This window comes from Diadema antillarum, unplaced genomic scaffold, assembly GCF_040938485.1.
Source record: "Diadema antillarum isolate AM-2024a unplaced genomic scaffold, OU_Dant_1.0 seq00001143_RagTag, whole genome shotgun sequence".
In the NCBI taxonomy this organism is placed as follows: Eukaryota; Metazoa; Echinodermata; class Echinoidea; order Diadematoida; family Diadematidae; genus Diadema; species Diadema antillarum.
In genome coordinates, this window is record NW_027271955.1 from 489363 (window position 1) to 515904 (window position 26542).

The 26542-nt window shown below is 38.5% G+C and overlaps 1 protein-coding gene across 2 annotated transcripts in view; it reads right to left on the reverse strand.

The window, feature by feature from the left end:
- The window catches only part of LOC139744167 (ribosomal protein S6 kinase-related protein-like), a 123811-nt gene that overhangs the window by 70015 nt on the left and 27254 nt on the right, over nt 1-26542 (reverse strand). For both annotated transcript variants that reach the window (XM_071654621.1, XM_071654620.1), the window contains exon 3: nt 2867-2950. In XM_071654621.1, the coding sequence (XP_071510722.1) occupies nt 2867-2950 (84 nt within the window). The remainder of the gene's footprint in view (nt 1-2866; nt 2951-26542) is intronic.

Sequence of the window (26542 nt, forward strand, 5' to 3'; positions counted from 1 at the left end):
TGATTCTTCTGCAGTAAATCCTGCTTGAAAAGCACCATTTTAATTCAAGTATTATAGGGAAAAAAATAAACAATTTTGTTTATATCCTAAATGATGGATTTTTAGATTCCTGACTAGTTGATGGTCAAATTACACTGTACCTTGTAATAAGTGGCTATAATCCTTTTTGTGCTTTATTCACAAACTGACACATCCCTTTAACTTGGCCCTTCTTTTCTCGGCACAAATGTCATGAAACCAACCATCAAAGAACAGATACCACTCCACAACCTGGATTCCCATTTAACTGGTGTGGCCTTTGTTATGGGACTACACCACCGTCACACCTGGGTGGCTCTTTTGACTATGCAGCACCGTCTGGGGGTGATTAACAGCAAGCTAATGGATGCCCTGGCATGTTACGGCCTAGTGCTTGGACATATAAAGGGTTCAAACATAACCTTTCCAGCAATGTCGGCCATGCTCAGAGAACCCTAGGATTAAAGAAGGGTAGAAATATCCGTGTGGTGTGAATGCCTTCTCCTTACATCTTAGCACACTCTCATTGACTGGTTGGTGTTATCTTACACAGATGTGAACTGTAACATGTAACACACACTGTAACGAGAGCAGAAATAGATGACATACTTGTCAATACAGACTAGCAGCCAGCCATGCATACCTCCGTGTCATGCAGGTAATAAATAGTAGGCTATAAATGGCACATACACTTAACCATGTGATACACTTAGCATCTCTTTCTCCTTCTCTTACTCTCTCCTTCCCCCTCTGCTTGCTAATGACTCTATCTACCTTCTCTCTCTCTTTTTTCCCTCTTCTATCTCTCCCTCTCTTCTTGTCCTGTCCTGCTGGTCACTATCTCCCTTCTTTCCATCCCTTTTTCTATAATTTCTTCATCTTTCTTTACTCTTTTTCCTCTGCTGCTGATTACTCTATCTTCCTTCTCTCTGCTCTTCATTGTATTTTCCTTCTCTTTATCTTCCATCTCTCATTCTTATTGTAGATCACTGTATCTTCCTTCTCTCTCCCTTCTCTCCATCCCATTTCCTTCTCTTTATCTTCCATCTCTTGTCCTCATTGTTTATCACTCTATCTTCCTTCTTTCTTCTCTCCATCCCATTTCCTTCTCTCTATCTTCCATCTCTCGTTCTCTTCACTGCTGCTGATCATTCTGTTTTTTCTTCTCTCTCCTTTTCTCCACCCATTTTCCTCTCTGGTGCTGATCACTCTGTCGTCTTTCTCTCTTTGTTCCATCCCGTTTCCTTTTTCTTCCTCTTTCATTTTTTTTTCCGCTGCTGATCACTCTATGTTCCTTCTCTTCTTTCCATCTAATATTCCTTCTCTCTTTCCTCTCTGCTGATGATCAGTTTATCTTCTTCCTGTTTTCTTCATCCTTTTTCCTTTTCTCCCTCTTTCATCTCTCTTTCCACTCTGCTTTTGATCACTCTATCTTCTTTCTCTCCATTCTTCCTTCCTTCTCTCCCTCTTCCATCTCCTGCTGATCCCTCTCTTTTCCTCCACCATCTCTCCTCTCCATCTCTCCCTTCCCTCTTTCATATATTTCTCCCTTTCTCTCTTCTCTATCTCCATTGCTAGCTAGATGCTCCCCTTTGTGAAATAACTCAAAATTCCTTAATGGATTACTAGTCATATCAGTTGTTTCCTTTTTCCCTTGTTAACCTTTACTGTGCTTTCATAGCAGATCAGTGCATCCGCTAACTTGCTTTCTGAAAATGATTGTCATATATGTGCCGTAATCTAACACCCCGGAACAGGAATTACATTGAATGTTATCTTCTTAAGCCCTTGATGCATTGCGATGGTCAATGTGTGGGCTGTGACATTGTGTGACTACAAAGCAAGTAATCTTCACTAAACGCATCACATATCAAACCCCGTTGGAGATCATTTACCAAGTGATACAAAAAAAGGGGGAACTTGGCAAATTTAAAGCCAAGTACATGTACATGGACACTCAAGGAGAGTTTATCAAAGGGCTTAGAGAGGATATTTACACCACTCGTCACACAGGCACACACAAACACACACACACACACACACACTATACACTTTCTCTTTCATAATAACCATATTTTTTTTTCTATGAATATATCCTTCTCTATCTCTCTTCTGTGTTTCTCCTTAAATGACCTCACAGTTAGTGGTTAGCATTCCTTGAGATCCAGAGCCCTTATCACATCCCTCCCACACAGCTTGCTAAGTTGACATACGTGACAAGGTCTTAACTTGGCCATGGATTTCACACTCTCTGTGCATTAAGGATTCAGTAACACGAGACATAGAGGCTCAGTGATAAAAATAAAAGGACTTTGTTTTTGCAATCTCAGTGTAAGCTTCTTCCACTACACTGACATATTTAATTGCAAAATGTACTGGCCAAGCAATTTAAAGGCAAGGAGAAAGTGTCTAGATACCACTGCAAGAAACATAAGAATTCTGTGTGAAAATTCTTTTGTGAAAACACAGTCTTTTTTGTTTCTTTTTCTCTTTCTTTTTTTTTTTGGGGGGGGGGGAGGGGGAGTGGGGATTCAGCTAAAATAACTTATTTTGACTTATCCTAAATTTTTAGGTAATATTCACATTTGCTATAAACATATTGAAGTCTTGCATAAGTTTCACACTGAAACAATATTGTAATTGTACCAACAGCGTAAGTGTTTCTTTCTCAGAGACAAAAACAAATGCAATTTCTCAAAAAAAAAAACCAACAAACATAAAACAAAACAGACATTGCATAGCTCTTGGAAGAGCAATAATCTCTGTGCACTTGCCTTCCAAGTTGAATGAGTCAAATGGCACAGTATGACATTACCCATCTAAACAGGGGTGAGAAAGAGGTACCCACCTTCATGGCATATATTTCACCATCCTCCTTTCGTTGTACCTTGAGGACTTGGCCGTAGGCACCCTTGTTGATCTGATGAAGAATCTGTAAAGAGACAGAAGAAAGAATAGAGAGTGTTATGTCTGCCTTTTTCTCTCTCTTTTTCAGGCTCCATACCTTTTAACCCTCTATGTGCCCAGAAGCTTAGCTGTAACCAACTAAGTTTTTTTTTTTTTTCATCAGCCTTCAGTTAATTCTTCTGAACTTGACGTAATGGTAAGTAAGATAGCTCAACAATGTGTCTCAAACCACCCACGGTGACACAATAGCAATTCAGGGGATTGGGTGATCTCTATTCAATGGCAATTACTTAATACAAAGTTGCAGGTTTTTTTTTTTTTAATTTTCATGAATTTCATGAGTTGGGTGCTAACTGCAAATTTCCCAACACACAAGAAATACTAACTCTGATCCCGACGTGAACATGACATGCACGCATACATTTCTCCATTCATTACTACACTCTACAAATCGCAAATTGAACCATTCACAAATTTGTTGGGAAGTCCTGTTTCATGAAATATCAGACTCGCCAAACATTTAGGGTTTATGGCATATACATTAGTTTTAAGACATCCCTGCCAATTGGCAAACTAAGAGCTGTGAAGGTAAAGAGGCATTTATGACATTAAAAAAAAAACTTGAACTTTATTCTGTTTCATTTAAAAAACATATAATTTGTACAATGACAAACTGAGGACAGTAAACGAGTACATGAACATGCATACAATGACATATAACAACTATAAATGAAACATGGAAACTACAAAAGACCGAAGTTTTGTCAGGGTAGTTCCCAACAGAAAGAATGATAGGAAATAATATTGCATTACGATCAAGACATAGGACAGGTGAAAATATTACAAAAAAACAAAAAAACAAACAGACAAACATACACAAAAAATATATTATCATTAATGAAATTATAGTGTTTAGTCATATCACCCCTAGAAAACAAAAACCATAAAATTATCTACAATCATAATGTATTTCATAATAACCACTCTAACTTTCTAACAAGTGTCTTTTCAGATTTTTCTTAAAAATATTTGTAGTTGGAGAACATGATGATACAGAAGAACCGGAAAGCACCGGAAGTACACTCTTGTAATATGCATTTCTATGATTTATGAAGATCCTTTGGGGAATTTAGACTTAATACCTTTTTAACATACAATGAATGTCAGAAATATCTGTGGCTATAATGGTGTTTGCAAAGCTGTAACAAATGAAATTTCATAACTGATGAGACTCAGCCAAAGTTGTGGTTATTATTGTGGTTTGCATAACAGAAATGACAAATGTTTCATAACCATTACGTGAATTTATGTAATGTTAATTCACTTAAGACTTAACAAGAGGCTCCTTTGTTTACACAACAAACCTTCAGACAACACAAGACAAGGATTGCACTGTTAGATATTTCATACCTAGAGACATTATTTTCTATATTCTACAGCTTTGGCCCTGGAAAAAAAGAAACTACTAGTGTTGGGTGATGCACTACCTGCTTTTTTTCACAGTGGACCTATTAAATATATCAAGAGTATCACGAAGGAAGACAGCCATTTCTAATTGAAGATATCAAAACGTATCCATGTGAACATCACTACAACAACCAATGCACATATTACAGACTACGTGACTTCTTTGTTCCTTTATACATTGCACAATGGGGAACAATGTTCCCAAGGCAAATCATTGTATGGGATATCAGAAGTGGTTTTGAGTTTTGTTTTTTTAACAGACGAGCATGCAATGAATGCATGTTTAGTGGCGACAAACATGAAATATTTTACTAGTGTTAAGGTTGCATAGCATGCATCATTGAAAGTGAGCTCCACTCTATTCCAGAAAGAAACAAAAAAGAGAGAGGGGGGGGGGGAGATGGCCATATGTGTGCCAAGAAGACTGTGTGATACAAAGAAAAGCAAATAACCCTTCCAGAGATAGTTTATGAAATGAAATTGTTCTCTCCCTCTTCCTCCTCCTCTCTATCTCTCTGTCCATCTACATCTCTTTTTTTTTCTCTGTATTAAAGGTCAAATTGAGAGTATATGTTTTTCTGTTTTTCTCTCTTTCTGTTCATCTACCTCTTTGTATATCTCTCTCTATCAAAGGTTAAGATGAGAGTATTTTATGTTTATCTATCTCTATCTACATCATCTATCTGTCTATCTACCTCTCTCTTTATCTCTATCAAAGGTTATGGTGAGAGTATATATGTTTATATATCTATCTCTCTACCTATCTATCTGTATATCTACCTGTCTACATATCTCTCTGTATCAAATGTTGAGATGAGAGTATGCTTGTATATCTATCTCTCTACTTTATCTGTCTACTAGTACCTACCTCTCTATCTCTTTGTATCAAAGGTTGAGATAAGAGTATGTTTTTTTTTCTCCATCTGTCCATCTACCTCTGTATATATATATATATATATATATATATATATATATATATATATATATTTATATAAGTTTGAGATGAGAGTATAATCATGTTCTCCCTCCCTCCCTCCATCCATCTATCTATCTATCTGTCCATCTACCTCTATATATCTCTCTATCCATCAAAGGTTGAGATGAGAGTATATGTTTATATACTATCACTCTACCTATCTATCTATCTACCTCTCTATATATATCTCTCTCTATCAAAGGTTGAGATGAGAATATGTTTCTCTCTCTATCAATCTATCTGTCCACCTACCTCTGTATATATCTCTCTCTCAATCAAATGTTGAGATGAGAGTATATGTTTATATACTATCACTCTACCTACCTATATGTCTATCTACCTCTGTATATTCTCTGTATCAAAGGTTGAGATAAGAGTATATGTTTTTTCTCTCTACATCAATCTATATGTCTATCTACCTCTGTATATATATATATATATATATATATATATATATATATATATATATATATATATATATATCAAAGGTTTAGATGAGAGTATGTTTCTCTCTCTATCAATCTATCCATCCATCTACTTCTGTATATCTCTCTCTATCAAAGGTTGAGATGAGAGTATATGTTTATATGCTATCCCTCTACCTACCTATCTGTCTATCTACCTCTGTATATTTCTCTGTATCAAAGGTTGAAATAAGAGTATATGTTTTTTTTTTCTCTCTATCAACCTATCTGTCTATCTACCTCTGTATATATATCTCTCTATCAAAGATTTAGATGAGAGTATGTTTCTCTCTCTCTGTCAATCTATCCATCCATCTACCTCTGTATATATCTCTCTCTATCAAAGGTTGAGATGAGAGTATGTTTCTCTCTCTATCAATCTATCTGTCTATCTACCTCTGTATATATCTCTCTCTATCAAAGTTTGAGATGAAAGTATATGTGGGGGTGGGGGGGGGTTCTCCATCTATCTGTCCATCTACCTCTGTATATATTTCTCTCTATCAAAGGTTGAGATGAGAGTATATGTTTCTCACACTGAAGAGGTCCCTGTCTCCCCTCTCTGGGACTATCTCTCTCACTCAAGGCCCTGTGTGTAAATATTCAACATCGGGGACAAGGCCTCTTCAAGTGTTCAGTTGAGGATCTCCTTCAAGAAGAGTGGGAAAGAATATTGCATTTCTGAAGACAATCATCCCTCCAACACTCGCACACATAAACAAAAGCCACATTTACCCTATGATAAAACACACACACACAAAGGCACATACAAATACAACTATAAAGATACAGACATCAAACAAACATACACACATACACATTATCTGCCTAGCTGCCAGTGCACTAGGACAGCAGCTTGGACGGCAGCTATATACATTAACATTGTGTCTCCCATATCCGGCCACTTCGCATATCCGGATGAGCACCGGTCCCGACATGGCCGGATAATCAAGGTCGAACTGTACATGTACATACATCCTTGACCCACGCACCTAAGCCATTGTGTTGCTGGCTTCACCCAGGAGTGTTAACTAGGCTGCAGACATGAAGTCTGCAAATCTTGAGTCTTTTCCATCTTTTTAGGGAGCAAAGGCCAGCGCAGCAACTAAAAAAACCCCAACAAACCAACAAAACTAAACAATGGCACACAAAGGAGTTATCAAACAACCATTGCAAAATAGTTTTGCAATGTTTATTCCCTCATGAACAACAAGAATACGATGTCAGATTCCATCCTTTCACAAAAGTAACAAGATGTTTTTCTTTATATTTCTTTGTTTCTGAGTATATATGAATACTCACAATGGCACAGCTTCAAATGAGCTCTTGAGTCTTAATGGACTACATGCATTTCTTTTTCCCATTTAACAGGCTGTTCATTATATTGAAATTTTGTGAAAAACAACATTTTATAACTTCTAACACCTAACGCACATCAACACCTGTCTGTAAATGTTACGCACTATACTTATATGTTCCTACAGGCAATATATCCCACCTTATTTATTTGTTTTATTTTTTTACAGCGACATTTAAGATTCTTTTCACAGCATCTTTCATCATAATTTAACGGCCTAAGGGGGTGAGAACGAGACAGCTGTCACTGATATTAGAACATCTCACATCACAGGTTCATTGCTTTCCTGATGTGCCTGGCTCCGATATCGACGGCCCCCGCCAGCTGTAAGTCGATTCATGAGGAGCAAGGTGGCATTTAGGAACGACATTAGCTAGCGGCGATGCGCCCGTTTTATAGGCGAGCGACCATCTAGGAGGGGATGAATGCGGAGGGGTAAATGGACAATTTTTCTCTCAAATTGCATCCCCTACACGACAGTCCCATCACTAAAAGCTGACATTTTAGTCGGCAAATGGAAATTTGATGGAAGGAAAATGGCCGTTGCAAACGGTAAGCCCCATGGCTAAATTGATTGGGTCTACCCAGTACTCTCTTAGACACGAGCTCTGCTACCACTGCTTTAAAACCCTTTTTTGTGAGTGTGTGTGTGTGTGTGGGGGGGGGGGGGGGAGGAGAAAGACTTGTAATATGTCCTAATGTAGGTTAAAGGCATATATTCCTTTAGGATAAGCATTTCTTTTTCATGTCTGTTTTATATAATGTTGATATATTTTTTGTTTCTATGTATACGGTTCTGATTTGGCAAGTAAAAAGTATAAACAACTATATCAATGCAAAGAGATTATCTAATTTTCTTAATTCTCTTAAAGACAGTAATGACTCAGGAAAGTGACATGGTGAATAAACGTGAACGTCAGACAAGCATTCATTTATGTATGTGGGTTTTAGACGAAACACACGCAATATCTTATGTCGTAGATGTATTTTTTTTTCATCATGGGTGTATAATGATTTCTGAATTATTTATGTAACGAAACTATTTACTGTGTGTTGTTTTTATTACCTCTCATATTTCACTTTGATATGTGTGTTTTATGTATTCGTAACCACGTATGCCACTTGATATATGAGGATTTCCCATTTTATAGACAATAAATGAAATGAAGTGAAATGAAATTAACCAGATCCATCAATACCAAAATTAAGCACATCTTATCTTTCATCAAAAAGTTTAATTCATTTTTGTTCACAACACATTGAACATGTTGCCAGTGTGTAGGCAAATGAGTGGGTCTACACCAAATATGTCCTACACTGTAATGGCTATAATTACACTCCCATGGCTGCCATATAATATGCAAAATCATTCCTGTCCAACTATCAGGTATTTCTTTTAATAGCTCTATTAACTTTTTACTGTCAACAAGTTGTCATAAAAGCTGTTTTGAGATTATATTCAATTATTCTCTTGATGTATGATATCCAAAAATACACAGTGAAATAAAATAATGCATGGATATAAGATTTTCCCAAAATGACTGTAAATCAAGTGCTGTAGGAATTCAACGCTAATATTTAGAAAGTTTCTATGAACAAGGATGGAAATTATACGCATAATTCACCAACCATCGGTAACATATATAGATCTGTCTCATTGTACGAGTGATGTCACAAATCATACTGTGGCATTTGTAATATCCCATCATATTGGCCAACCAATGAATCACTAGTGTTTGGTTTGCTTGTACAAATCTTGTTTCTAATAATACTTTCTTTTATACATTTTTCTTTGAAGTGATTAAAGGGATAGAGTTTTCGTAGAAATGGGGATTCAATTTTCAACATTTTACGAGATGATTAGAAACCACTTATATGAATGACGGAGCATGCAATTCTAAGAGGAATTCACAGTTTATTTGATGAAGATCCATTTTGAAATGGCTAAGATATCAAAAAAGCAAAGTAAAACAAAGTGGTCCTAATAAAAAAATGGGACCCACCTTTCATTAGGTAGGACACGTTTCTGGATATCTCAGCCATTTCAAAATGGATTTTTGTCATGTTAACTTTGAATTGCCCTTAGAATTGTATGCTCCTTAATAATTTCATAAAAGAAGTTTCTAATTATCTTGTAAAAAGTCAAAACCAGAATCCCCATTTCAACCAGAACTATACAGTCCCTTTAACTGTAAGGTTTAGAGTGGGCAACCAGTAAGGGGGGGGGGGGGATATTACACAGAAGCAGACATCTGCCTGTCTGTATTCATCCCCATTATCAAGCTGTCAGGAATGGCTGGCCAAACACAGACTGCCATACTTGGACTATCTACTCTCCCTGATGGAACAGGCTGATATGAGGTCATGCACCTGATATAGTGACCACCGTTAAAGGAATGGTACAATATTGGTTGAGGTGAGGATTCAGCCTTTGACTTTTTGCGAGATACTGAGAACTCAATTAATGAAATGTTAAAGAGCATATAATTCTAAGAGGAATTCAAAGTTCATTTGATGAAAATCAGTTTTGAAATGGCTGAGCTGTCCAAAAACAGAGTAAAGCAAAGTGATCCTACTAAAAGGTGGGACCCACCTTTGATAGGGATCCCCTTGTTTCAGATATCTCAGCCATTTCAAAACCAACTTTCATTAAATAAACTTTGAATTCTTCTCTGAATTGTATGCTCTTTCATATTTCATAAGAAGTTTCTCATTATCTCAAAAAATCAACATAAAAAAAAACATTGGAAACCTGAAGCCCCATCTCAACTGAAGCTGTACCATCCCTTTAAGTAAGTGTTGAAATAAGGAGACCATTGTAGCTCCCATCTCAACTGAAATTGTTCCATCCCTTTAAAAATATACACAGTGAGGAAGGGTTGGAGGAGAGTGAGAGATAGAGAGCTACGAGACAGACAGACAGACAGACTGGTAAATACACAAACATTGTTTGAAGCCCACAATGTATGTGCAATTCTTCCAGCATAAGTATATTCTGAGGTGCCCACATTTCCTTATAATTGGCCATCTAAAAATTCCCCAATACATTTAGCTTTCAGAGTGTGGTGACAATTAGGCAGCAAATATTTTTTTTTGTTTTAACTGTTGCAGATTAAGGAAAACAAAACTACTAAAAGAATCAAAACTACATACGTGCACCAATGACTGTTTACATTTTGAATAGATGTCGCATCCTTGTTGAATATCTGTATACATGTTTTTCTAATGTTTTCTCGTATCTGAATTGAGAGAAAGTAGAGTGCTCTATACAGAAAGCCATTCTAAGGATTTTACAATAATACCAGAGGTCTACAACTATCAATTTACGGATTCTTGTCAAATTTATGGCGAACTCTCTTTCTGTTTCTGGAGTTTTTAAAAGGAAAACTATAAAGGAAGATGATTGAATAAAATTGGCAAAAAAAAAAAAAGCTTTACTTCTGAGATGAATCTTCAAAAGTTTGCAATAAATCCTAATTGAGTAAATTTGATGGGGAAATCAAATAGGAAACCATTATTCATTTTTCCCCAAAGACAAAACACTTGAAATGGTTTGCCCTGTTTGCTAAGAAAAGTAGAGACAAAAGACTGGAATACACACACACACACACTCACACACACACACACACTCACACACACACTCACACTCACACACACACACACACACATAAAGCATACAGTGGCATGTGGGTTGGGTTCACGAAGGGAGACGAATATTCAAATTGAAGAAAAGCGCAACAACTGACAATGTGTCTCGATATCGCACGGTTCCAGGTTTATGTCAGAATCGCGAAGAGTCCTATATGGAGGAACTTGATCAACTCTTCCACACAGGAACATTCTCACCACTGATGGGTGATGGGATGTTTTAAAGAACACTCTGTTTACACCTTCCAACTTTTTGCCAGTAAATTTGAATTGATTCTTTGCAGAAATATCTCACGTGTTCTCTCCATGGCATGGGTTACCACTGCAAAATGATGAGTGTAGCAAGCACTCATGTATAGTAGACAAGAAAGTACAGACCCACTCCAAATAAATGTCTGATGATAAATGACATTTTATGTTTTGCAGTTTTGAACAAATTGACGTGAATCACATCATATAATATCAAAACAGACTTTAAAGGGATAGTACAGTATTGGTGGAGATGAGAATTGGGCTTTTAACTTTTGCGAGATACCAAGAAAACACTTACGAAATAGTGCAGAGCATACCATTTTAAGAGGAATTCAAAGTTTATTTGATGAAAATTGGGTTTGGAATGACTGAAACATCCAAAAAAAAAGTAAAACAAAGCAATCGTAATAAAGTGTGGGTCCCACGCTTTACTAAAATCGCTCTGTTTTGGATATTTCAGCCATTTCAAAACCATTTTTCATCAAATAAACGTTGAAATCCTCATGGAATTACATGCTCTTTCATATTTCATAAGAGGTTTCTCATTATCTCACCAAAATATGTCAGAAACCTGAAATTAGGTCTCAACCAAAACTATACGATCCCTTTAAAAATTAAATTTGTTCAAAAATCATGAAGAGGAGCCCTGTCCTGATAAAAGTATGGACAGACGGTATCACCGAAGGCAAAATCTTGGATGAGTGTTTGCTGACACATGCTTGACTTGGGGTCTGTACTGGACAGGGACTTTCCAGTATTTGTGAACTCAATTTGTGACTACTTCAGAGCAATTTCATCTTCCTTTGTGTTTGCCTATCATAATTCCACTTGAACGAGGATAGACTCGTATACGAACACAAGGATTTGCATTCCGTGCATCAAACTCATGTTTGAACGCACATGACTTACAGGCAGGCGGTGCTCCTTACCCGCATCTCATGCATGCTTATGGGCACTTCCGCCATGTGTTGCCATGACAACCATCCACGGCAAAATGAATGTGAACAGTGGGTACATGTATCTTGTCATTGTGAAAGTCATCCATGCCTGGGCAAGAGTGAAAACTTTATTTTGCACGGTCTGTTACATTTCCTGCTACACTCCCTGCTACATTTCCTGCTATACTGAAACATTTCTGTTGGATAACACAAGACAAAAGAAAGGGTAGGAGGGGAGGAGAAGACAGACAGAAACTATCTCAGACTTACAAAACAACTCACTTGTTATTGCCTTTGAATTGAAACATGTTTCATGGGGACTGAGTTAATTTTGTAAGCGTGAAAGCCAACCAGAACCTTAATAGAATTCTTTATCTCACATTTGACCAATAACTGTGGTCCAGAGTTCTAATCCCAACTTCTTAAACGCATCTATTATCAAGAAAATGGCTTCAAAAACATGATTTAAAACAAATTCTTTAGTAAGTCTGAAACCCATCAGCAAAAGAAGGGGGCGGGAAAAAGAAAAGAGAAACTTTTCGATATCAAGACAAACCAATGACAATTTCTCACTTAAACTGGCTCAAAAGTAGAAAGTCATTGCCAGTGTGAACTGGACGTGATGTTCATCTTATGTAGGGACTGTTCTGAGAATTAAGATAAACTAAGTGCAAGGTCTTTCCAATCACTTAATAAAAACAGTGGAGAAAGCAAAACCAATGTCACACCAAAAAAAAAAAAAAAGATTGTAACAGTTTTTGTTTGTTTGTTTTTTTTTTTTGTCCAAATACTTGTATTGTACAGAATACCTTATCTCGGAATTCAACTCTGTAGGTCCCTATCTTCCAGATTTCAAAATGGTGGAATTATAAGTATGTGACATAGAAATGTTGGACACAATATACACATATATAGAACAAGAAGAGATCATAAAAAACTCATGGTAAAGATTCATGCCAATGATCCAAATGTCCCACAAAACTCTCTTTACGGGAGTCATCTCATATCTTGAGCCTGCATACCCTGCAACTGCAGGCTCTTGGCCTAAATGTCCACTGCCTACATGAAAATGCATGTATAGCAAATGACGCACAAAGCAGGCTCATCTTTCATTTTGGTTGGCTGGTCTCAATATCTCATACCTCGTGCAAAACATGGTAATAGGTACAGAGCCTCTGGCAACCTGGCACATTGCTTTTGCTTTGTATCTTAGTTGGCTACTCATTCCACTGATCGCCATGATGTTGGATGGCCAAGACTTAAGGAGCATATTTGAAGGGGGAGGGGTTGAGACCAGAAGAGTAAGTAGCCATTTGCTTCCCCACGAATTTGGATGACTTTTCGACCAAAACATGAACAAGTCTCTCTTTATGTCTCTCCTTGTAAGCTGGCTTATACCTACTGACATCACACATGATTATTTTTCTACCGTTATGTGGGTTTCAACAACAACCACTGTAAGGAACAGGACACTTCATGTCATTAATTTGTTTAGCCTTGATTCTATACTAGCAGCTTGGATTTTGTGCAATTTTTTTTTTCCCCTTCTTCTTCTTTGACAGGGAATGTGGTCAGGACATGAATACCAGTGCCCTGGCTACTAAGTTGTATAAATTCTGTAATGTAACCATGTACTAGGTTCTGTGTGGGTTCATTTCCAGGCTCAACTGTGTCTCCACTCAACGGGCCCCCTATCCAAAGTGGGACTTGAGAAGAGGTTAACTTTACTCCATTTCAACTTAACATGAACCACAGTACATCATACCGTCGGCTGAGAACCAAAAGGGAGTTATCGCAATTTTGAGGGGTATTGAGTTATTTGTATCACACTGTAGAGGTTGATCTCCTCTACATTATTGTGTCAATTTTAGATTAATTCAATTTTTAGTGAAATGTTAAAAGTCAAAACCACGAGGGTGCTATTTTATCCGAAACAATGGTTATATATCTATCCCCTTTTGATTAAAATTTAATAAACTTTTTATTTCATGAAAATTGATTGTTTCTCTTTTATATACACTCAGATCTTAGAATACGATAGCGCCCTTCTGCTTCTCAGCTGACGATATTTGTGAAAGTAAGTAAAAAAACAAAACAAATCAAAAACATGTGGTGTTCCAGGAATGCAGAAAAGAAACTGTATTCATAATGCACATGCTCACAATACAAATCATTACAAATTTATGTGACATGCTAACAGGGATCAGATATTGTGATATCTGAACATTCCCACTGGGACGAAAACTGCTGTATGGTAAATGTCCGCTTCACCGGGGCAATTTTGGTCACCTTTCCTTCACGCCATCAGCCCAAGAGGCAAGTGTCAACATGCAGAAATTATTCAACAGCAATTTGGAAGACCAGCACCACCAAGTTAGGTGGGAAAAGAAAGTTGACATTTTGCTTGATGTTATCTTTGACTACTATTGCTATAGGCATCTCTTGGAGTACAGGAGAGGCACTTTGAAATGATTTGACCTACACATTTCTGTAATCTACAAGAAGAAATGTTATACGAATGTTCCCTGCAAATATTGGGGGTTTTCTTTTCAAGATCAGTGAAGAACATTATATCAGCAAGGGAGCAAAAAACTGCCATTTATATGTAGATAACCATTATCTTATCTATATTACTGACATAGTACCGGGTAAGCAGGAAACGTTTCATCATTCCATACAAAATTCATAAAATCAAATATCATGTCTCATGCGGAATTCGCGAAATTAAAATGCACACGAAAATTCCTCATTTTACGGTAGATCCATTTTTGGATCCGCATTGCACGCGCCCAGTAAATGTTGACAGCTCTGGCAATACAGCTAAGAAGAGACCATCAAAGGATTTTTCTATCAAAGTTTTGCTTCGATTTGAAGGTTACAGGATTTCCCGTGCCTCAGTGATTTTTTTTTTTCATACTCTTATCAGTGCCTTTATGTCTGCTTTAATGATAAAGAAATAGTGCATAACGCCTGTATCGACAATCAGGTTTGAATAACGTATGAAAAACAACAACAATGCAATGCCACTGTAAAATGTTTGCAAAATGAATTTTTTGGTTGATTTAAATGCATTTTCACTTCATTTTATTCATTTACTGTCCATGAAATGGAAAATCTTCATGAATCTTATTTAGAATTCTGCTCTCCAAACTGTATGTTCTTACTGCTGCCATGAGTTCTGGAAAGTGCAAATTCCATGATAATTTCCTTACTTCAAAATGTTCCATGTTGATTGACAGTTAAAGATAATATAAAGTTTTGGTACCTCAAAAGTTTCCCTGAGTTTCCTTGTCTTAGTTTGTGTTTCAGGTTAAAGTACCTTTCATATAACTAACACTGTGAGACTTACTCGCCCCAAAGTGCTCTCATGTCTTAGTAATCATACAATGATGGTTTCATACAATACGTGTACACTGATTATCGCGGTAGCGTCGAGTCAAACTAACAGCTCGTTTGAATTTTTCAGAGCCCGCTCTGCTCTGGTACGAAACCATTATTGCATGATTACTAAGACATGAGAGCACTTTGGGGCGAGTAAGTCTCACAGTGTTTGTTATATGAAAGGTACTTTCACATGAAACACAAACTAAGACAAGGAAACTCAGGGAAACTTTTGAGGTACCAAAACTTTATGTATCTTTTATGCACTCTTTATTTAAATTGAATGGATGTACAGTATCCCTCATTCTTAGGATCATGGAATGTGTCACTGGTGTGGAGAGTAATGTTATCATGGAGGATGGAAGATAACAAGGGGCTGTCAATGACGTAGAGATGAACCAAATTAATTGCACATTCTCTGCAGTTAAGGTACTAGTACCAGTATTCTCTGGAATAGTACATGTCGGTTTCCATGGTAACCAGGATGATGGCAGGTGGATGTTCACAATTGTCATGGAATGATGTGTGCGTTTTCAATCTGTTGTTCATAATAAATTTATCCTATCTGCTGGTGTGTTTTCCCCGGAAGAAGGAAGGAAGGGACGTCACTCTGTCATTCTGTCAGTCAAGGTTGAGATAAGAATGAAAAGATGTGGAGGGGGGTAAGAAGTTTTTGAATGACAGAGGAATTAATCTGTGACGTTAAATTGCAGTTTCCACGGCAACAATAACAGGTTGGACAAGAGCCAGTGCTTTCGTTGTCAGTGAGTGAGATCCAATGATAAGCCATCACTTTGATTGAAACCCTCTCTGTGGCGAAAGAAATCATGCGGCTTTTTAATAACCTTGACAGCAATCATCTGTATAGGCCTATCTCTTCCTGTTAAAACTCCGTCAACTAGATTTTCTGTCACGTCGATGATCAGCTACTTGAGATGCCTTTTGCATGAAGGAAATGAGATATTTTCTGAATTTATCTTTCCCTTAATTGTTGAGAATACCAAGATTATAATGTCCCTGGTCAGTGGAGGACAGAAAAGAAAGGGGTGGGGGTGGGGTGGTGGGCTGGAATAGCAGCTTGTAGGGCAGTTTTAATTGGGGGGGGGTGATGGAAGAGGGATGCTCCTCAGACATTATAGTTATGTTCACATGCTGTTCCTAAACTTTTGGTCGGAAACTTAACTCTCGATGATTAGATTATAGTTTAGCACCATTGGATGCACTCGAAAGTCAGCAATCTTAAAGTTTAGTCGATGATTAGAGTCACATGACATCTTCAGGTTTATGCTCTATCCATGAGCCATGGGGAGTCCCCACTCATAGTTTTGCTCCGTTTGGACACAAAAATCAACGAGCTTGTGAGTTAGCATGAACCTTGCCGTGCATTCGCTTCTGGGTCAACCTCCAGCTGTGCTATTTTTTATGGGCTTAAAGTCATAGCGAAGACTCTGCACTTCTGGTATAATCATCAAGCGGGATTCGCTCATAGTGCGCATTGAACCCGTGTCATGAATTTACGAGTCGAGCTAATCATCGACAGTTAAGTTTTCGACCTGAACTTCAAGTTTGCCAACTGCATGTGAATGTAACTTTCGTGAAACCAAGAAGACCATGGCTCTACCAGGAAACAGGAGAAGAAAGTTTGCATGTGATTATTTTTTTTTGCATCAATACAATTTTTTGATTGGTATGCAGAAGGAAGAACTTTGATGGAGATATCCCTCCTGGGGATGGGATTACACCGCTTTCTGCATCCAGATGAGCACGTGGCAGACAGGTTGCCGTGGGCAACGAGTCATCAATGGATATGTAATTGAGTTCGCCTTGGAGGAGCATGAGTGCTTCCCAATTCACTCTCTTCATTCAAAGATGAAGATGTTGTGCCTGTGCCCAAAAGGGTGCCCAAGGTACTATTGCTATGCTTCCTTTGGCGGAAAATGCATCTATTCATGACTTTATCTGAATTTCATACACTATAAAAAGGAGAGGCAAAATATTTGTTTAGCTTGGGTTTTTTTTTTTATCACTTTCCTTCTGCTTCATATGGTTGTCATGTCTCTCATGATGAAGAGATCAATGAGACGGAAATTCTGCCGATCTCTGCCTGTGTGCAGTTGTTCACCTTTTTCTTTTTTTTTATCAGAGTATTGTTTCTCTTTATATTCCAGTTCCACTTTGTAAGAATAATGTTGAAAATGGCAGCGCCCGGTGGTACAAGATCAAGCATCGAAGGTTTCTTGTTTTATTGATATCATTGAATTGCTATCAAATGAAGGACTTATCATATCATTTAAGAATTGGCAATAATTTACAAGGAGACATAGTCCGGATAAGAAGTTTGCAAATACAGTACAAGATTTGATATGAACAGATGACATTGAGGAAGGTTTGATAAATTTTGAGGACTGTTTATTCTTTTAAATGGAAATCAGCGGAAATACATCAGAAAACTGCCTGTTCTTTCACATCAATAGGACTTCATTTTCAAATATATGCTACATTGTTTCTGCAAGTCAAAGAACTTTTATGTGTTTAAAATTGCAATGTCTCATTACTTTGAGCAATGGCCCGTGAGGGAGGCTTGCTGAATGGGTATTAAAACTGCACGTTTGAGTTGAATTACGCCTGATTTGTGAACCCCCATGCAAAGTATCTCTCGCCTCGAGCTGAAGAGAGACCGTCTGGGGTCAGCGGGGGACGGAAAACAGTTTTAATGGCCTGGGAGAGGAAATGCAGTGAATGAATGAGGAAGCTGCGGTTTTTTGGACTCTCTTTGTCGCCGCTGCCACCCCGAAATCAGTCTGATAAATTGGTATTTATCAGGTTATACGAAGCCTGCGGGTTTTAGGATCCAAGAAGAAGAAGAAAAGGAAAAGAGGGAAGCTGAGACTCGAGGAGGAGACTGGAGATAGAAGAGAAGGTTGCCGGCATGTGAAAATGAGAGATAAAGTGTTCCCTGATGTTCTCACACAATTTCTGTCCAGGTGATATCATGTCGTCGACTTACTTTGCACAAATTCTTCGTGGAGAGGAAGATATAAATCCAGTGCAGGTATTTGTCTCTCATGAAATGCGATACCAGTATTTGGGATGATTTATGATGACCATGAACAGATCATTCTGTGGTAAAATATGATGAGAACCAGATATTAGTAATGTATCTGTCTGTCTGTGTGTGTGTGGGGGGGGGGGGGGAGGGGGGTTTGGGGAGAGGGTTGATGGCTTACAACATATCTGTGAATCTTAAAGAAAACATCCAACTTTATCACATCAAGAGAGGAAACAGGCAATATTTGAAGATTTCTAAGATGTGAATCCTTTCTATAAACCCATCAAAGTATATATAGTCAATAGTAACAGAGATATCCAACAAATGGTCTAGTAATGGAGGACAAGAATAACTATTACCCCTTTCAGTAACTCCCCTGGCTAGCGCCAGGCCCGAGCTAAGTCGTAAAATTTTGAGTTTTTGAATGGGTCGGGCCAAAGTGGCCCGTGCCAGGAGCGGACTATTTTGGTGCTGCTTTTATCAGCTCCAGGCTAGCGCCAGGCCCGCGCCAGGCGCCAACCAAAGCGTTTATGAACGATAGCAGCTCCTGGCCCTGGCCAAAATTCCTTGCACGGTCAAAGGTCACGATCCCCTAGCCGTGCATCTGTATACGGAGCACTTCCGCTCTGTATAATGGCGTGTTCAGTTACCATGACAGTTATCCTGTACATGGCCGAGTTTCGTAAATAGTTATTGTAAAAGTAGCGCGGCTCTGCTAGTTACTGAACACAATTTTTACTGCTTGGCACGGGCCAAATTAGCTCGGGCCAGGAGCTGGCCAGATATGCATGAGTTACTGAAAGGGGTATATCTTTTTCCTTTTTTCCTACACCCCTGACAATGAGATAGAATCCAAATGAAGAACATGTCTTAGTGACTTATCATCGAAGAGCAACCTTGAACAATTTTCTGTTTCCTCTTTCCAGATTTTAAAGGAGCCGTACTATTCATAATCATCTTGCACTAGAACAAAGAGGAAAAGAAACTTGTGATTTTTAATGTTTTTTTTTAAATTTATAAATCAGTTGACAACAAATTACTCTCAAATGAAAGAAATATCAAGAGAGAGAGAGAGAGAGAGAGAGAGAGAGAGAGAGAGAGAGAAAAGAAACAATAACATTATGAGTTGAGAGAGAATATGATTAGATCAATTGTTTTGAAATCATGTCCATGTTCCTTCCTTTTTCACTGAGTACGTACAAGCTGGTTATTAATGTTACTCATAAATCAGGCTGATTGTAATGTATCACACGCAGTGATTCTGGCGACATTAATGTCACTCTTGTTCGCTAAATTGCACCCATACATCGTCATTTAGGAGATCTCAGACTGACTATGCCGTGATCATTAACCTCATTCTGAAGGTTGCGTGTACATGTCTGCTGTTAGCGTGCACGTTCATGTATGTTGCATGATGTTGTCTTACGTGTGAAGTGTATGCAGAGATAGAAGGAATCACTGTCATTTGGTGGTGAAGATCTTTCTTTTTTTGGGGAGGGGGGGGGGAGGGGGTCATTTTTACTATGTATTTTGCTAATGGACTTTCACTTATTTATCTAAATAATGACATGTTTGTTGTACAGATAGTCATGTAGTGTTATGAAAAATGTGTTGTATCATCTTATGTAATGCTAAAGGGTATCACTCGGCATGGACATTGTCTTTGCCAGATGACGGATGATATACCACTCATATAGACATAAATCACATAAATATTTTTCATCTCGAAAATTCATGCAGATTTCACAAAAGGGCAAACATTTGTGAAATCATTTGCTGGGCTGATCTTCTGTAAGGATGTACCACTGGATGTAGTTGATATAACCAAAGAGGCAATGAAAAGTAGTGTATACACACTGTGAGGATGGTACATACAAATTAACAGCAATGCAAATCTTGTATGTACAATATCAGCAGCACAAACTCAAAATCAATTTGTTTTGTTTTTCAGAGGCAGAAGGACACCTGTGTTAACAGTTGGAAGGCAGTTATGCCCTTTATGCTCAAATTACGCGCACAGTGTCCTAGTAATATTTTTTTTTTTCCCACCAAAATATACTATAGATTAAAATGCACAGAGTGAGCAAGGAGACGTGGTTAATATGCAAGACTTGTGTGGTTCAATTTTCGGTGGATAATTGAATTGTTGGTGATAATTGCATTTAAGGCAATTTGAAGACAGAAATAGACTCAGTCATTGATGCAGCCACCAAGCTCAAGATAGCATGGACTTGTTCGCTCAAATTGAGGTGCACGAATCGTGCTCGTTAGTCTACCACTATTTATAACTCGCCCATGGCAGTGTGGAATTGTAAAAAAAAAGAAAAAGAAAAAAGTGTGGCTGCGTGAGGGGGCACTGGAATGCTTTACAGCATGAAATTTTCATGGGGGTAATTTCAAGTTTGATGGCTTGGCCTAAAACGTGCAGCTCTTTGCACCTTGCCGTGTCGAGAAAACAAATGAGGTCATCATTTACTGTCCGTGTGGTGTCGTCTGCCCGCAAATGTGACCTGATTTTAGAGAAGTCCCGCCGGCCCCTAAACTGTCTGGAAAGAAAGCATGTTGTGAATGCCTCGGGGTTCAGATCCACTAGCGCCTTATAACCCAGGGTCAGCTGATCAGAAACAGCATTTGAGGTCTCCCAAATGTGTGTGTTTGTTTGTTTGTGTGTGTGTATATGTGTGTGTGTGTGTGGGTATATATATGTATATATATACTCACACATACACACACACACACACACACATATATACATACATACATACACACATACATACATACATATTTAGTATACAAACGTACTAACCCTTAGGGACATTGTAATGAAATCAGCCTGAGATGTTAAACTACACTGGGAACAAAAATAAAAAAGGAAAAAAAAGAAAAGAAAAATAGAAATAAGGAAGTCCTTGCTAGACATTAGTTAGGTTCACATGATGTTTGTAATACAGTTAAAAACTACAGGTTAATCTAAATGTCATGTGAACCTAACTAGTAACTAGTTGCCAGCTGTGGTTAATGGGGTTGAGTTCTTTAAAGAGATGCAGATTATTACAATTTTATGGATGTACTTTCTACAGTGCTTGTGTCTCCTGTTTTGACACTCATGCGATACCCACCTACTAGGATCTGTGTGGGGTGTTCCTATAGACAACCTCTATATACTGTAAAAGTGGATATTTTTGCACAACTGATTTTTCACGCTTGGCAAGGTAAAAAGGGTTTCGCGTGTTTATAATTCCGCGAACTCAATACATCACGCACAGGAACATATGGCAAGCAAAAATATTCACATGCTTTTATTTTTGCGGTACTTTCTGGTTGCGCGAAATGCGCGAAAATTTCAACACAGCGAAAATTTCCACTTTTACAGTAGGTCAACTGGGTGAAAAAAAATTCTCCCGACTCATCCCACTTGCATCAGAGGTAGACATTTTTCACCCTGCTTTATTTCATACACAATGACATATACAGAGTATTTGATGCTACTGCTGCTATTTGTTCTATTAAGCTGAAGCTATTGGATACTGCTTCCAGTACCACAGCTACTACCATCATTTTGCAATATCATCTAGCAAGGCTATCAAGAAGGTTATAATTACTTCTGTCATGTGTGCTTTGCAGGTTTTTTTTCCCCTTTAATATTGAGGCAGTCTGTCATCATGAAGTTCTTGTCTGTGGGTGATACACAAAGCTCATATGGATGTGAGACAGTGCCAAGATGTGATCAAGTGTGTGCCCGATATTTAGGTCAAGATGCCTTCACACGCATGCACACACATTCTTTTTTTACCGACACGCACACAGACACGCTGACAAAGAATTTGGGACAGCGGAAGAAGAGGCAGCTGGAGAAGTTACTCATGACCTTGGGCATCTCAGCATCCCTTCCTCTTCCCTTCATCCCCCTCCTCCTCTTCCTTCTACTCCCATACTCCTCCATCTCCTCGTCATCGTCGTCCTCCTCCTCCTCTTCATCCCCATCCTTTTCCTCCTCCTCCTCCTCCTCCTTCTCTGCCTGTCCCCATCCTCCTCTTTCTTCTCCCTTTCCTCTTCCCCTCTTCCTCCTCCTTTTCTTCCTCTTCCTCTTTCTCCTCCTCCATCCCTTCCTCCTCCTCCTCCTCCTCCTCCTTCTACTCTTCCTCCTCCTCTTCCTTCTACTCCCATACCCCTCCTTCTCTTCCTCTTCTCCTTCTTCCTCCTCCTCCTCCCTTTCCTTCTCCTTCTCCTCCTTCTCTTCCCCCTCCTCCCCTCCTCCTCCTCCTCCTCTTCCTTCTACCCCTTCTACTCCCATACTCCTCCATCTCGTCCTCCTCCTCCTCCCCATCTTCCTCCTCCTTCTCCTCCCCCTCCTTCTCCTCCTCCATCCCTTCTCCTCCTCCTCTTCCTTTTCTACCCTCTTCACCCCTCCTCCTCTTCCTCCTACTTCCCTACTCCATTTTGTTCTCCTCCTCTTCCTCCTCCTCCTCCTTGTTTATCTTCTGTCCTCCCCTTCTCATCCCTCCTCCTCCCTTTTCTCTTACTGCTGCTGCTGCTGCTCCTCCTCCTCTTCTCCTCTTCCTTCTCATCTCCTTCCTCTTCCAACTCTATTCCTTCTTGAATGCATCAATAGACTGCTTACAGAGTGCTATGAGCATCATCTATCTAGTTTTCTGGTGTCGTCCATCCAGCCTCAACTTGTGATAGCTACGGGTATGCCTAGATTGGGAAAATCTCACTCCAAAGAGTACAAAAGACTCAACAAAGTTATCGACAGACTGACACAGACACAGACAAATATGTGGATAGATAGATGGATAGATAGGCAGATAGATCGAGAGATGGGCAAATAGATGGATACATATTGTGTAGATGCTAGTACATGTAGTTTTATAGGTGATTCTTCAGTGAGGGGATTTATCCTGAATGTTTGAAGCTAATATTGTAATAAGTAATCATAAATACATATATCATACACAATGATATACATGCAATGTGAAAATTCCCCCACAAATAGCTATCCCGATAACTTTCACAAACAGCATTAGAGCAATTTTAGCAAAGTGAAGTTGGATAAATGCTGGATAGATATTGCAATCTCACAAGCATTTATGCTCCAATCATACATGCAAGTTACAGTTCAGTTCATACAACTATCATCCGTATTTTCACCTACATCATATCATTGCTGAAAACAAGTCAGTTGCGAGGCATGGAAATTGGAGTTTGTCCATCAGTGAATGAACAGACACAGTTCCTCCCATTGCGAAATAATTCCGCCTACGGTACTCTAACTCCGTTACATTTCATTTCCACGTTTGAGAGAAATCTAGGGCTACCTGAGGTGTGACCAAAGAGACCTCATTTTACGGACTTATGCTCAGGTGGATTTTTTTTTTCCAGGGTATCGACACCTTGTCTTTCATTTCCACGCGGCATACGTGTGTTTGAGTAGGTGGTGAATTCTAGACAGGGGAGCAGGCATGCATGACTAGCCCAAATATTTGATTTCGCCCACCCAATTTCCAGTGAAGCTCTTGGCCAAAATTCGCTTGATTCTGTCACTGTCGAAGACTGAATAGGGGTAAAAAAAAACCTTTGGTATCTCACTTGAGTAGTTTGGATAATTGAGTTTTTAGCTGAATTTTCGGCTCGAGCAGATGGAACGTTCAAGAATCATGAATGATATCAAGGTGAGGCACCTCTCTGATGATTTAATTACATTCTACAAGATGTCAAAGTGATGAAGTGTGTGGGGGGGGGCATCAAATGAAATGACCGTATAGTTATGATTGAGGTGGGACATTCAGATCTAAACTTTTTGTGAGATTTAAAAACCGTTTATGAAATATGAAGGTGCATACAATTCTGAGAGGAATTCAAAGTTTATTTGATAGAAATTGGTTTTAAAATGGTTGAGATATCCAAAAACAAAGTGAAACAAAGTAGTCCTAATAAAAGATGGGTCTCCCACCTATTAGCAGGACCTCTTTGTTTCTGGATATCTCAGCAATTTCAAAGTCAATTTTCAACAAATGAACAGTGAATTCCTCTTAGAATTGTATGTGCTTTCATATTTCATAAGAGGTTTCTCATTATCTCACATAAAAAAGTTAGAAACCTGAAGCAAGATCTCAACCAAACCTATACCATTGCTTTAACCCGTTGAAAACTAATCCGGAACATACTTGGGCAGGGTTCTATGGGAAATGCGTGTTATAGCAAAATCAATCCGTCCTCAACAGGTTAAGGGTTAATGCAAAGAGGATGCAATGGTGACGGACAAGAAGACAATGAGTGGGTACCAGCGATGGAAGAAAAAGAGTTAAGCCTGCCGTTACCATCGGAAACCTGTTTGTGTGCTATGTCAATGGCATTTCAGTATGGGGGTGTTAGAAGGGTTAAAGGAAATGGGGAAATTGGTTGAAGGGGCGCTGGAGGCAGGGCAGGTGGAAATGGAGGAAATGCGATGGGAAGGAGAAAGTTGGGCATGCATCATACATCAGGTATTTCTATCACCTGGGGGCAGTGAATTAGTCACATGATCTCATATCATACTTCTGTGGAGTTCATTCTTTGTTCCTTTAACAAAAAAATAACAATTCTGAATTTCTCATCATGTTGCTTAGTTCTTTGCTTGAATATGAACCCTATTGTTTTCTTAAGTTCATAATGGTTTTCACTTTATTCATGAATGTGTTTGTGTATGCTACAACAAATCCGATTTTCTTCATGTGCTACTAGTATCTGAATTCTACAATATACATCTATGCATTACTTTTTACATTGCCCTGCATGTTCAGTGTAGCCATCATTCATTCTCCCTCACAACAACAACAACAATTACTACAACCACAACCACAACAGCAGCAGCAACAACAACCAGAACATCAAGATTAAATAATGATCGTATTTGTACTGTTATTCACTAAAAAGAGGGAAAATTTTGAACCTTTCACTTTTCCTTTATGAGCAAAATTGCAATGATTTTACGAGCCGACTGTGTGAATTACCCTAATGTATGGTTGCTATGTCACATCTTGTCAGTAATAGATACCTCACCGTATTTTGTTTAAATTTGCAGTCAACATTCCTGGTCTTCATACCACAGATTGAGGAAATGTCATGCATGAGTGGCATTGACGGGCATTTTTGGCTTTCGTTACAAATGGCCATCAATATCAAAATAATAGGCAGCAAATTTCAGCCTGCCTGAGCCTCCCTAACTTGTAGCGATGACCAGTGGACATAAAATTTTCATTTTTTTTTTTTTTTTTTGCGGGGGGGGGGGGGGGGTGATGGGAGGTCTCCCATTCAGTATTCAAGGTTTTGATCAATTAATGATGATGGAATATTTAATTCTAACTGTTTGCTTTGTTCCCAAAATGACCCTCTCTCTTTTTTTTTAAACACCATGAATCAAAGTATGTGTGATATTTACCGTGTGAGTCATAATCATGTGCAGAAAGGATTCAAATCTGTATGTGTATATATGTGTGTCTGTGTGTGTGTTCTCATTACACTTTTCCTATGAGGGCTTGTATATCAAGAGCCTGCAAAGACTGGACATAGACTGTCAGTCATGTGTGATCACAATGTTGCCAGTATTAAGAAAGAAAGAAAGAAAGGAAAGGAGTGAGGGAAAAAAGGCAGCCAGCCTCGCATGAAAATGGAGGAAAATGTAAGTATCAAGTGCCGACAGCATGTCACCTACTCTGAAAGAAAGGGGGGGGGGGTGAGGAGGAGAAAGAGAGTGTTTTCAGCTATGAGTCAGTGTGACTAAAGGCTTCACTACGACCTATCTATTTCCCAGTAAGGTTGTCAGACAAAGAAATGGCTGGGAAAGATTCAAGTGTATCCATTCGCCTCATGAGTGAAAATTGCATAGATTTTTTGTTTCATCTCCATTTTGATAAATGGTTGGTAAAAAAAAAAAATTGCATCTATGATGTAAAGATTGAGAGAGTAAGTGTGATATTTTATTTTTTTGATGTAGAGGTGTATCTAACAGCAACCACATCATTGTGAATATCTGGGACTAGAACAATATTTGAGCATGTCACACCATTAATTGCAAGGCTACCAGCTCTGATCGAAATCTATAGT